This window comes from Columba livia, chromosome 4 (assembly GCF_036013475.1).
Source record: "Columba livia isolate bColLiv1 breed racing homer chromosome 4, bColLiv1.pat.W.v2, whole genome shotgun sequence".
NCBI classification, from domain to species: Eukaryota; Metazoa; Chordata; class Aves; order Columbiformes; family Columbidae; genus Columba; species Columba livia.
The window spans coordinates 44,629,445-44,643,287 of record NC_088605.1 but is presented as its reverse complement, the minus strand read 5'-3'; the positions used below and the strand labels follow the sequence as shown (position 1 = coordinate 44,643,287).

Below are 13,843 nucleotides of genomic sequence, written 5' to 3'. Positions count from 1 at the left end.
TGTGGTCTCACCAGGGTGGAGTAGAGGGGAAGGAGGACCTCTCTCGATCTACTAACCACTCCCTTTGTAATACACCCCAGGATGCCATTGGCCTTCCTGGCCACAAGGGCACAGTGCTGGCTCATGGTCATCCTGTTGTCCACCAGGACCCCCAGGTCCCTTTCCCCTACACTGCTCTTTAATATGTAATTTCCCAACCTATACTGGAACCTGGGGTTGTTCCTGCCCAGATACAGGGCTCTACACTTTCCCTTGTTAAATTTCATCAGGTTATTTTTAATGAATTCTTTAAAACTGGGAGAGTTCCAAAAGACAGTGAGAAGCTAACTTTGTGCCAGTACTTTTAAAGGCTAAGTGGCATAACATGAATAATTATAAGCTTGACATCAATCAGTGGAAAATATTGCATAGCTAACAGGTGGCTGACTAATAATTATTATTCATAAGTATTAATTATAATTAACATTATTCATAATTCACCCCCATGTTAGCTAGTAAATTTAAATGGGTCAGTGAAATTAAAGCTGACCTGTGTGTTTATTGATTTAATCAAACTGAATAGAATTTTTAAAAATATGATCAATTAGATTGACAGAGGTAATGATGTGAAGGTAAGAAACTCTCAAGAACATTTGACTTGGCTTCATATGTCAACCTGGTTCCATCATCTGAATTATGCAAAATCAAGGTTAGATCTGTTACCATTTGTAAGTACCAGCAGTTAATCAGACTAACTCTAGTCACGCCTTGTGACTGAAAATTGAAGCTAAATAAATTCAGGTTAGAAATAAGGTACATATGTTTGTGAGGAACAAGGTCATGGAAAAAATTCTTAACTCTGGATGTTTTTCAAGGAAAATCTGGTATAAGTAGTTTAGGCAGTAAATGTGAAGTGATGAGGAGCACCATAGCAGGAGAGGCAACAATGGGGAGTTCCACCTTCTCGTCAATTTGCATGCACAGGCAATGCTGCTTCTTTCTTCATCTCTTTCTCCACTTTCTTATCACATTATTCCCCTGACTACACAAAGGAAGACTTTCTGAGATGTGTGTGTCTGCTGTAGTGGTGTGTGTGCCACAGCTCCGGATGCCACAGCATCCGTGGTAGTGTCAGGTGCTGAACTTGGCAGTGGGCGCCCATCAGCCTGAACTTTGGAAAAGGTGAGAAAGGATCATCGCAAGGGACTTTCTGGCTTCTATGAGACATTTTTAGGTATTTCTGAGCTGTTCATCAAAAGGCAGGTGTCCTGTCTGATATATTGAACCTAGACAACGTGGCCCAGTCCTGAGAGAAATGGGAATGAGGTCTGTGTTTTGGCCCAAGCCCCCAGAGCCACTTGCCTTCCCGTGCCCTCCTCAGCCCTCCAACTCTGTGCTGGAGGGATGAGGAGCAGCTTCCCAGCTCCGTGGGGGAGGCAGGGAGGCCCTGCACTGGTTCAGCAGCCTTCCCTTCCCAAACAGCTGCTCCCCATCCCCTGCGGGACCAAAGCCACAGAGCTGGTGGAAGCATCCTGTGGGCTGGGTCTGGCCCACGGGTCACAATACAGGGGCAGGATAAGGCAAATGATATAAAATATTTTCCAGGGCCAAGTTCTATGTCAGGATGAGGTCGAAAGGATGTAACATTTAACAATGTTTTACTTTCTTTACAAGTCTTCAGTGCAGTACTGTAAAATCAAGTCCTGCGCGATCATTTTCCACAGAAATTGTTCCTGTAGACTTTGGTAAGTGTCAGGGATATCATTACGCTTCTAGCACGAACTAAGGCAGGATTAATAAACAGTAGATAAACTACTTTTAATATATATTATCTCACTTTGTTTAGGGAAAGCTGTAGGTCAACTGAAGTGAATTTAGATTAAAACAACAGAACAATTGGAGAGTTGAACAGATGTATGAGAAGAAATTTAATAATATGTTTAGGAAGTGACTGAATATAGAAAAAAGAAAAACACATTAGATTTGTAAAGCCAGGGAAATGAAATAAATTATTTTTAAATACTTGCTAAAGAAAAATTTGGGCCACGTTGCTCTTAGAAGGAAAATTGTGTCACCCTGACAAATCAGTGCTCCAGCTGACACTAAGCAGAACTCTTTGTGAACATGCTGTGAACAGTCCTCTGCTTGTAAGGCAGGGGTGACCCAGAAGCTGTTCCCTCAGTTCTCTGTCCTGCAAGTGAATGAGAACCAACGTGCAACAGCCTTTGAGGGAGCTGTCTCTAGATACTGTAGTTGAACAGGAACATTCTGTATTGTGAATCTGAGCGCCTAGGCTACAATTATTGTCACTGAGCTTTACAATGTATTGCTGGTAGTATGAGAAACAAATTACAAGCTTGCAAATTGAAAAGCAGGCTTATGATTTCGTACACAATTCTATTTCTTGTAATAGCCTTACTAAATCTTACTAGTTTTGGACATGGAAAAAGTGTAATATTCCTGTGACTCTTCAGTTAACATGCACCCCAATTCTACAAGTTACCCTTTCATTGAAGAAGACTCTGCCCTGTATCTTTATTACCCATATCACTGAGTATGATCCGATTGGAAGGAACCTTTCCGATCACTGAGTGACGGCCCCCATGTCAGCCAGGGTCACATAATCATGTTCATATGTGTCTCAATCACCACCTTACGAGACAGTTTGTCCCTGCTACTTCAATATTAAACACTGTCCCAAGCTGTCCCTGACTGCCTCAGTTCTTTTCATCCAGGATAGCTTGTCAGTTGTGACAGAGAAGCTAATAATGTTCTCCAGAATGTTTTTCATTCATCTGTAAGTCTGGTACGATATTTCACTATTATTATTTTAATTACAAAATGTGATGATGCCAGTATGCTGAACCATCAGCCTAGGACTGCAGAGAACTCAGAGGTGGAGAGAACTGAGAGTAAAATGCCTGAAGGCTTTGTGGAGGAGTGATCAGCTACTGGGAAGGAGGGATAGGCAGCTTTTGGAAAAACCAAGCTTTAGTGTATCAGTGGCTCCAGGAAGCTCTAGTGAAACTTATGTTAAAGTCAGTTGCCCAGGTGTATAACCTAATTTGTGAACCAGCATTTTTTCCAACTAACCTTCAGATTATATATGTGTACAAATCAAATAGCATTATTAATAATGCAGTTAAACTTCATAACATGTTTTCTTTTTTCTTCTTCTTTTTTTTTTTTTTTCCCCAAAACACTTCAGTTTGAAGGGTGCCAAATAGGTTTTTCTTTTAAATGTTCATTGTCTGTGGAAGTACAGTTGTCTAGTGTGTAAAAGAGAATGATTCACCTGGGGTGACCCCATAGCACAGTTGTACTTGATCCCCAAGAGCACTGGCAGAGCTGTAGAAAAGGCAGGAATTCAGTTGCTGAGTTTAGATGTCCCAGTTACACAGTTCTCCTGTGTACCAATGGGAAGTGCTGAGAAGCGTGTTGCATCTTTGTTACGTGTCTTTAGAGAGGCACGAAGAAGTGCAGGTACAAAGGAAGTGCCTTCTCGCCATGTAAGGTGGTCACCCTGGGATGAGAGAGATGGGATCTTGAGCTGACTACATAGTAGAACCAGAATAAACTCTATTGTTGCATCAAACACTGAATTTTAGGCTTAATTCTGACTAGAGCCTCAGGCCTCAGAAAAATGTAAGTATTGAATAGTATCTGTCCTGCAGGTTCATCTGCACAGAACTGATTTGCACAAATACTCTCTACAGAAATATTCTCTCACCTTCTATCATCTTAAAATCAAGGAATCTAACTATAGCAGGTTGCACAGCATGAGGCACCTTGTGCATGAAAAATTACACAATTAAGAATGTTTGGATTAGTTTATATGATAGACTGATCATATTTAAGTACCTTATAATGCAGCCATTCAGCAAATTAGGCTGATGTACTGTAACCCTATCAACAAGTAATTTCCTATATGTTTGTTTGTGGTGTTCTCTAGCAGCTGCATTAAGTTTGTTAATGAAATATGGTGAGTAGATCTTGATTCCCCTCACACTTTATTTCATAGGTTGGTGAGACCAGATGCAAAAAAGTTTGCACTTCGAAATCTGATCTGAGATCCAATGATTTCAGCATCGTTGGAAGCTTACCAAGGGATTTTGAATTATCGAATTATGACTGTTATGGGAAGCCCATTGAAGTCAACAATGGGCTCGGAAAATCTCAAGCCAAGAACAACAAGAAGCCTCCTCCTCCCAAGCCTGTCATTCCATCAGCAGCAAAGAGAATCGATCTTTATGCAAGAGCACTGTTCCCTTTTTGCTTCTTGTTCTTCAACGTCATATACTGGTCCATATATTTATGATAAATCTTTTATTTATGTTTTTCATATGTGTAAAATATACCCCATTTCATTACTCCTCCCCAGTCATGAAGGCCGCTGTGTGAAATTATTTGCATTTGCAAAGCAATATGTTGCATTTTGATGCCATACGATTGTACTGAACATATGGCATCTGAAATCTGAATGAAAGCATGACACTGCAATGTCTGTGCTCCAACCAACGTTGTATATAAATGTACAGCATACATCCTGCTTTAGGAATATATATGAAGGACAATGCATACTACATTACAAAGCTGAATAACGCTCTTCAGTTATTAGTAACATACAGAGATTTAAAGTGTTTCTGACAATGAAACTGATGTGCACGTTGAGTATTATTAAAATCAGTATTCTAGTATATGTAGTATTTAACAGCTTTTCTGCTGACTTCCAGAGGGGCAAAAAAAACCAACCAAACAACATCTTGTTCCTGCATAATTTTAGATGGCACTGTTGAAGAAGAAGCTAAGTTGTAATTCATATTATTTAGACTTTGTAAGTGAAGGCAGCATTGAATAAGCTATCTTGTCTATGTGGAAAAATAAAAATCAGAGAATTACTAATTTTGTAAAATCAGTTCATTTAGAAAAAAGACAGCAATTGTATCCATCAAGCAGGCACACTTATATGTGTGAGAATAGGCTGAGAATAAAACATTTGGCCAAATTTTGACTTCTGTTTCCTTAGGAACAAACTAAATACAATATGCAAGTACAAACAGGCCACTTTCTAGATTGAAGATATCAGGAATTTTGGAGAAACATCACAAGATCCAGTTCAGTATCAGGTTATGTTATACTTTTTTACATTACACTGTCCTCTAGCTCATCTTCTGTAGTGTCTTGCAAGCCTGCAGTATCTAAGTCACAATTTTCTTGTTGTTGTGTTGGATACATCTTACTTGACTTGTTTACCTCCTTGGAAGCTTTCAGTTTAAACAAACCAGTTACTGTCAAGATGGAATCCTATTTTTACCACTAGTTATGTTTTTTTTTTTTTTACCTATTGTAGCACAGATGACCAAAGCTAACACCTAGCTACCAGTAGAAATGAAGAGGTGTCTAAGGGGCTGAGACTTTTAAATAAATAATTAGCCCTTGTGCCTACGTGTTAATGAAAGGCTGCCCTCACCAACTCATTGAATTGGCTGCTACTTACTGGGGAACAAGGTCCTATGCATGAATCTGTTCTGATAGGAGACTGCTCTCCATTTTCCAGAGGAAACCCTGTGACATGGAGCCTACAGAAACATCATCTCCCTGAGGTGCGTAGTGCAGGACCTGTGGTCTTCTGTGGCTGCCAGAGCACACCCCTTTGTAAGGGCAAGCCATGAGGTGAAATGCAACCAAAGGAAAGCTGCTTGGATGTAGGCATCTGAGTAGTGTGTGTTCCCCAGGAACATGCAGGGCCTGTGCCTCAGCCCTTGTGAGCATCCCATAGCGATGCACATCTCTGCTTGTGAAACTGGGGCACAGTTAGTTAAAATTTGAAAATAAGACAGTTCTCAGTAACTTGGCAATTGATAAAAGGAAATATGGATTATTGGCTACTCATAGGCAAGGAATTGACTGAATTAAAGACCTGAAACCTTCCATAGCATGGAAGCAGACACAATACGACTTGTGCTACATTTCTAGTGCATCCAGGATGTGTTGAACCAATGCAGGCCTCAAGTGGACTGTCAGATCACTCGTGTGTTGTCCACCAAGTGAATGTTGTCCACGTATGGCCAGCCTGTACAACCAGGAGGTCAAAAGTGGAAATATTAAAAAAAAGGCAAATCATGCTATGCTGGCTTCCCTGGGCATCTGGCTGATCTGCAGGCACCCAGGGTGCATGGCAACTAACCACTGCCACTTTGGGTTCAGCACCCTCGTTGCTACAATTCGTGTTTGGGTTGAAGAGATCTGCTCTTCAGAATATGTTTGCATGCTTCCCATCATGCTTCCTGGCCACTTTCTGGTGCAGATTTCAGGGAGCCACTTTACCAGGTTGCCACAGTTTGTCCTTTGGATTTCTTTCTGATAGGAGGAAATGGAAGGCAAATCCCAAATGTTACTGAACCGTTTTGAGCAAAAAGGAAAAAAAATGTATATATCTTTAAGGTCTAGTTCAAAGTTCCAGTATTTCTGTCTGGTGAAGGTATTTACAGAATTGTCAGAGACTCTGAGAAGCAATAAGGGTAAGTCAAAGAGAGTAAGGAAGGGAGAGGTAATTTTTATACATACAATCAGAGTGCTATATTTATAGACATTATTTATTCTCATACTTGTATTTTTCTTACAGTACTGGAAGGCAAGAAAATAATTACCCTGTGTTGGAAATTATATGACTTTTGGAAGATATTTTTTTTTTGTTAGAAATCTTATTAAATGATTTATCTGTAATTAATGTCCACATTCTATCTGTATAATCTCAATTATAGATTTTATTGTTAAATTATTCTTTGTTCCTTCTTGCTTTCTTGCTTACTTGATGGCTTTTGTGTTTTATCATAAAACGTTTAATCAATAATACACTGTAATTGCTTTCCAACTCACACAGAAGGAAGCAAAAGGAATGTGCATTGTTAAGATAAAGGCTTTTCATTCATTACGGCAAAAGCCTAAAGACTGAAGCAAAGTTTAACAGCAAATTTGAAATGAAATTTTAAATAAAACAGTATCAGCTATGAAGTATTAATTTTCTTCCTACTTACACTAGATAATATTCCAATATTTGTATTACTTTAGAATATATTAACTTGTCCTACTGAGCAGTAATAATTGATTTTTTTTATTTTTCTTCTTTCCACTAAAGGTCATTGAGAGTTTTGCATGCCTATTACATTATGGTCCTCCAGCACCCTCTAGTTGTAAAATTCTGCCTATTGACTTATTTCCAGAATGAGGTGCAAATATGAAACTGTATAGGCAGTATAGGATGTTATTTGATAGTGATACTGTGAAGGGAAAAAAATATTAATAAATTAAAAATAACTGGACATAAAAGCAATGGACCACTATAGAAATTACCATGCAGTATGAATTTAAAATTGTAGAAATTAAGACATTCAACTAGTACTAAAGGTGAGGCTCATGAAGTACACATTAGTAACTAGATTAACTACTCATGATGTCTGAACAAACTGCATGACAGCAAAATCTGTTTCTGTAGGAGAGACCATCTGTTTTTCGGCTGACATTTACTTGAAGTTCTCCTGTTTACTGGTAGGAGAGTTACAAATTTTTGTTCTACCCTTAACAGAAACCTCAGTATTTCCTTGGCTCTTAAGCATTGAGAGCTAGGATCCAAATGGTTCATTCCTTTTCTAGTGTTAGGGCCCTTTAGATATCTTTCTATTTCAAGATTTTTGAACACATTCAAACACTGCTTGAGGAATTTCCATGGAGATGAATTAATTCATTTCTTAACTGCATCCACAAATTTAAGCTATGCAATAAGTAAGGATGTGACTTGGAAAGTGTATTAGCTGCTGTGCATTAATTGCCTGTTAGGATGTGTGAAATGTACTGTGTGGAGTAACACACACCTCACTTGATTGTGCTGGTTCGACTCAAGTTTGACATCCAGTTTTGGGAGCAGCTCTGTGGTGTTTCTTGACATCTTTTGAGTTTCACATTAATTCTGGCTAAGAGGGTGTATGTGAGCGTTCTGTCTTTTGCGGGAGGAAGAGAGTTTATTTCTGTAAGTGCAGCGTACAGAAGATTGACCACTTGGAAACACTGCCAAGCAGCTTTCATTCTTCAAAGTCTTCATATCAGTTTGGACTTGGTAAGAGGAAATGTGTGGGTAAAGGGAGAACATCTTCAGTGCCCTGTTACCCATTGAAGAGAAAGGAGTAACATAGCCTTTTGAGGTAGTTTTGATGAGCATGGCCCACGGAGATTGATTTGTCTATATCATCATTTTGAAGGAAGTGCGCTAACAAGCAATTTTTGTTTGAAAGTATTTCGCTCTAAAGAGAGGCAATAACTTACTTAAGCAGTCTGTCCTAGCTGTTGAGGTAATCTATTAAGAGACGTTATAATACAGCTGAAATTAAAGCAGCTTACCATTATGATTATTGGGTGACTTGTGCTGTGGATATTTATAGAATAGATAACAGTAAATTATTTATTTCCAAGGCAGTGCAACCTGAATATATGCAACGTTAAGTGATTTTTCAGGCTATAGAGATAGCTTAGTGCTGAAATGAGTACAAATGCAGTGTATAGCAGATAAGGAAATGATAGGATGCTGTTACTTGATGTTTTGGTATACTTATTCTGGGATTAGCGAAGATAAGATGAGAAGAAAATGAAATTCAGATACAGAGAGATTGAATAATAGTTTTGCTTGTGTCTACAATTCAATTTAATTGCATCTAACAATTTAATTGCTCTGTAAGTAATAATATGCGACAACAATATGCCACAACAGTTACCTTCCTTTTATATAAAGAATTACTAAAAAAAAAAAAAAAGCTCATCTGTTGCTCCAGAAAGATACAGAAACTAGTTCTTTTTGTAGGAAGCTCTACACTTAAATAAGCAATGGAACATACAGAAAAAAATGCAGTTTTACAGATGAGATTCTCATTGTTGTGGTTTTGTCAGTACCATTCTATCAAATCAATCACAAACAATCTGGGCTGCTTGCAGAACCCCCTTGCATTTTGACTTACTCTGGAAAGTCACCTGCCCATCTACCTCGCAGCACCTGTCCTTAATCCATCAGTAGCAACGGTGTCAGCAAATATTTTAAAAAAACCACATGGCTATTTTGAAATCTTTCTGAAAACGCTTTCTTGCTATGAACTTGTCTACAGTGCAGTCACTAAAATGTCTGCAGCTAATGCGGGCTTATCCAAATTAGCTTTAAACTATCTGGCTTGGGGATGGCTGGCAATGTTGCCATGGTAACGGTGAGCTGGGCTGGGAAACCTACCTGCTGGCATAGGGAATGAAAAAATATACTTTGGTGTTAACCCCCACAAAGCTTCGTGCTGCCTGGGCTTTTGCACTCCAACTGTTGGTTTAAAGTTAGGTCGTGTGGGTGTTCATCAGCCCGTGCCTGCGAAATGTCAACGTACGCTGCTGTGTGACGCACTCTGTGCTAGAACCGAATTATTTTTTCCCACTGGTGATGTGGGATGCCACTGTAAACTATTCTCTTGACAGACCTTGATGACATACGGGATTTCTGCCATGTTTAATTTTGTGTACTGACGGAATTCTTCACCACTAGTGGCAAAAATGCAACTCATTTTCCCGAACCAACATATGTGTAAAAGAATGAGCTGGTTTCGCCCACCAGAGTGTGAATGATGTTGCCTACTGAGTCTAGGTCATAAGACTATCCCTTTTACACACTGAAAGACCCATTCTGTCTAAAGTTCCTCACTCTAATAGTGGATATTGTGTCGTAGCCTTTTAAATGAATAATGAGACTGACAAGACTAGTGAGACTGATGAAACTTACCTATAAAAGCATTTTTTGGCTTCCATTTTGTTTATGGAGGTCAGCCCTCATTTTGGGGGGCACTGATTGCTTTCCAGCACAGTGTTTCTCAACACATCATGCCTGTCAAAGTTCTGGAGAACAGCAATGACTGACAGCCTCCAAACAGGGAAGGTATTTGAAGGGCCTTCAAGCTCTTTAGTCAACTCTTCTTTGGAGTATTGAGGTAAATCTAAAGTCTGCCTCGCACGATTAGCTACAAAACAGAGACAGTACGTACATTAAACAAATGTATTTTAGTTCAATAAAATTTACAGTCTTTCCCCTTATTTCCTGAAAGGATGGTTTACAGTGACAGAAAACAACCAGTAAGGCAATGTGGGTTAGTAAGAATTTCTGTCCCACCAGGCAGTTGCTTAAGACATATAATGTGCTGTGAAACAAAGAAGTGTGGGGACTGTGGAGTAGAAGGGATAAGGTTTTGGATAAGTGTGTTCCACTTGATGAGTTCTTTGGGCTGTGGCAATGGTTAATGTAGATTTATTTTTTTTTCATATATATCTGTGTATGTCTGTTTCTTTCTACAAGTACCCACAGTGGGAGTAATTTTTCACTTGAGGAAGCAAACCTAAGAGGTTTTTGGACCCAAGAAACCCTCCTGAGTATAGCAGGTCAAGTTGATGTACCATTGCCCCCTGCAAAAACCTTTCAACACAGAGGAATCCATCTGTAACACCATAAATTGCGAGAAGAATCCCTGCTGTAACTGCAGCTGCTGCAGAGAGGAAAAGCTGTGTGTAGGTAGGCAGCCCCTGCGCTTCCACCTTCTTTCACTGTAGCATACATCATTATAATCAATAGCACTGTTTAGCTTTTCTATTCTGCAGAGCACTCCTTTTATCAAGACTGAGTTATTTCCTCGGCAATATGCTGGAGCCGTCCTGCCTTTCATCTCCGTACAGAGCAGAGATCGCGTGTGTGACTCCAACAGAGTTCAGGAAGGCAAGCCAGGGTTGATGTTCAATGACAGATTAATGGTAATGTAAGAGAAGACCTGAGACTCCCTTATTTCTCAAATTTTAACATCATCTGTGTTATCCTGTTTCAGTTATGTCCCTATAACTCAGAATATTGTGTTATTTGGATAACACCTCACTACATGCATTACATTTTATAGTTAAGTGTATTGAATTGTTATTTTCTTGTCAAAAGCAGAAATGAAAAAAGTCGTTCATGTGACATTTTTTTAAAATGTTGATTTCCTCTATTAACCTTAAAACTTGTGTTTGACCCTGAGGCTAGGGAAATATATTTCTCAGTGTTTAATAAGCCTTACATTGTCATAACAGATTTATCAGTGTCTTGGGCAGGCTTGTTCTTTCAGATTAATTTGTTTGTTTCTTTGACTCCCGAAGGCCAGCTCATTGGAAAACACTAATTTGAAGACTGGCTGTTTCAAAGGCATCATACTGACAGGAACTGACTGTAAAGCCTAATGTTTTTGACCAAGACCACTCTGACATCATTTTCTGCTTTTGACAAAGCCTATCTTGCTACCTGCTCCTGCTTCTGACAAATCCTGTTTAGCCTCAGCCTACTGGAGGGTGCAAAATCTTCATAGGCTTTTTAAAATATCTGTCTGATTGCATTAGTTTCTGAGGCAGCTCTGCTCTCATTCCCCTCCTGGATGTGCTTCAGGATTAGGTTATTACAGAAACAATCTTCTTTTTTCGAACAAATACAAATGTTATACAGCATCCACTGTGAGCTATAATCTACTTCATGGAATTAAACCTTAGTCTTTCCTTATTAAGTCTTCATATTTTCTAGCTGGCTGTTTCCTGAGGTGAAAACTTCTCAAATAAATAAATTTCTGAAATGAATAAACAAATGTGCATAATGGCAGGAGAGGATCACATTGGCCCTGCTTGTCTTCTCTGGGCTTAAAGCTCTCTCCTTGCTGTGGTCTTAAAGCCAAGATGGCTTCGGAGGATCTACTGCTGCTCAAGCCATTAGGGCTGCCCTACAGAAGCATGGACAAAGACAAGTTCCCCTCCCTGCGTAGGACCTGCCCTAAATGATGGTGTTCAGTGAAAAAAAGCCAAAGGAAAACACAGCTAGATTTCCCAAACCTTGTGCCTTTGCAATAATGTGTTCATCACCTTCTCCACTTGAGGAGTTTTCTTGCAACAGGGAGGCACTTTATTTAGAAAAATAACATCAACAATGCCATAGTAATATTCCCAGATGCTGCAGTTTCATGGGAGTATTTTGCACCACTACTCTGGAATACTGAATATCATGAATTTCACCATGGGAGATTTTAAACAGAAAATGCGTATCCAAGTTGGCAGCCCTTTATTATCTGTTACTCATAAGCATGGCTTTATTGCTTTATTTATCATGTATTTCCATATTGTTCCTATTGTTCCTTAGAAAAATTGGGATTTTTTCTAAGTATATGAATTATTAAAGCATATTGTGGTTTACCTCATTTTTTTTCCACAGGAATATAAGAAAGAGATAGTGTATTTTGCATTACAGTGCTCTTGCAGCAAGTTTACTAGTCTCTGTGAAGAAAGTCTTGATGAAATTAAATAGGTGGAAAAAAATTTCATGGAGTGTGCAAATGAAAGAGCCAGGAATAAATCCATTTATGCAAGACTCATGCTGAGAGTCTGATGAGCTTTGACAATTGGAATAAATTATTTTGGCTGAAAGGAGATTCCAGCCTTAAAAGACAGGACAACATTGAATCTTTCAACAGTTTTCATTTCTCGGCTGGAAAGGAAAACATAGCTTTATAGAAAAGACCAGGCAGTCTTGTCCATACTGACCTCCTGTCCGCACCTGACTGGCAGCTCTCCTGTAATATGGTCTTTCTGCCAGTTTGTGTTGCAAGAATTCAATAGAGGAAGTTATTTATTCTCTGACCAAGCAGTGAAATGACTGCGGTTACCTGACTGGTGCAAGGTGCACGGCTGAAGAAGGCATGGCTCCATACACAGCGCAAGGTTGAACGTCATGCGGGATGGTCTGTAGCTCAGCACAGTATCCAGTAACTAAAAAGAGCCAGATGTCTTTTCTCCAGATCTCCTGAACTAGTCTGGCAATCAATTTACTCTTTTTCTTACGTTCCTCTGTATCACATGATAGATGATAACAATGCTACTTTCCGTTGTGCTAGGGGCCTTTTGTTTAGATTGGATGTAGCTGGGATGAAAAATAATCTGTTGCTATATGCTGCACACTGCCTTATGGTACTACTGTGAGGGACAGAAAGAATAAAAATTATTTCAGTCATTATTAATAGTAGATTCAGTGGTATACAATGGTGATATCTGTATTTGTCTTCTCCGGGTCTCAACATTTCTGGAAGTCGTCTGGCTCTGATTCCAAATGCCTGATATTCCCCCTCATTTACATTGACTTTACACTACACACTTTCTGATTTACTCTCAGAGGAGGATCAAACCTACTGTATGTATACATTCTTCCCTTTAATATTACTCATTTCTGATCTCTAGAAAGGATTCTTAAAATAACCCCACATTTTTTTCCTCAGATCCAAATTCCACAGAAGAATCTGCAAGATAACAAAGGAAGAAGTTGTATCTTTTAAAATGGTACATTTATTAATTTAGAATTTAATGTACACATGCATAAATATTCATATTTAATATAATGGCATGCTTAGGACTAAGTTTGCATGAGAACAGTTTGTCAAGATTTAATAATTTGCCAGTATTTTCCCCTTCCATTATTATTAATTTGTTTGGCAAGTATTTTCAAAATACATCTATGTCATACCGTGTATTTTTTCAGTTCTCTGTAAAATAGATCATCCTCTGCCATGACACAGAGTGGGCTATGTGGGCCATGGAATATTAATATCACATGCTGGAGTAGCTGCTTCAATTGCAAGATCAGAACAAGTTTTGCCACATATAATGAAATCAATAAGTACTAAGTGATTCATTGATATCTCATTTTTTCTGTATTGTTAATGTTAGTAATGCGATATATAAATTTATAAGAGGGATACTAAAAGGTATGGATAAATTTTATGGGGTTTGTTGGCTA

The 13,843-nt window shown here is 38.8% G+C and overlaps 1 protein-coding gene across 4 annotated transcripts in view; it reads left to right on the top strand.

Annotated features, from left to right (window-relative positions):
* GLRB (glycine receptor beta) overlaps positions 1-6,760 on the top strand; it is a 49,477-nt gene extending 42,717 nt beyond the window's left edge. For all 4 annotated transcript variants that reach the window (XM_005507845.3, XM_005507844.3, XM_065061466.1 and 1 more), the window contains one exon: positions 4,001-6,760. In XM_005507845.3, the coding sequence (XP_005507902.1) occupies positions 4,001-4,297 (297 nt within the window). In that variant the 3' untranslated portion in view covers positions 4,298-6,760. The remainder of the gene's footprint in view (positions 1-4,000) is intronic.
* Positions 6,761-13,843: the final 7,083 nt, after the last annotated feature.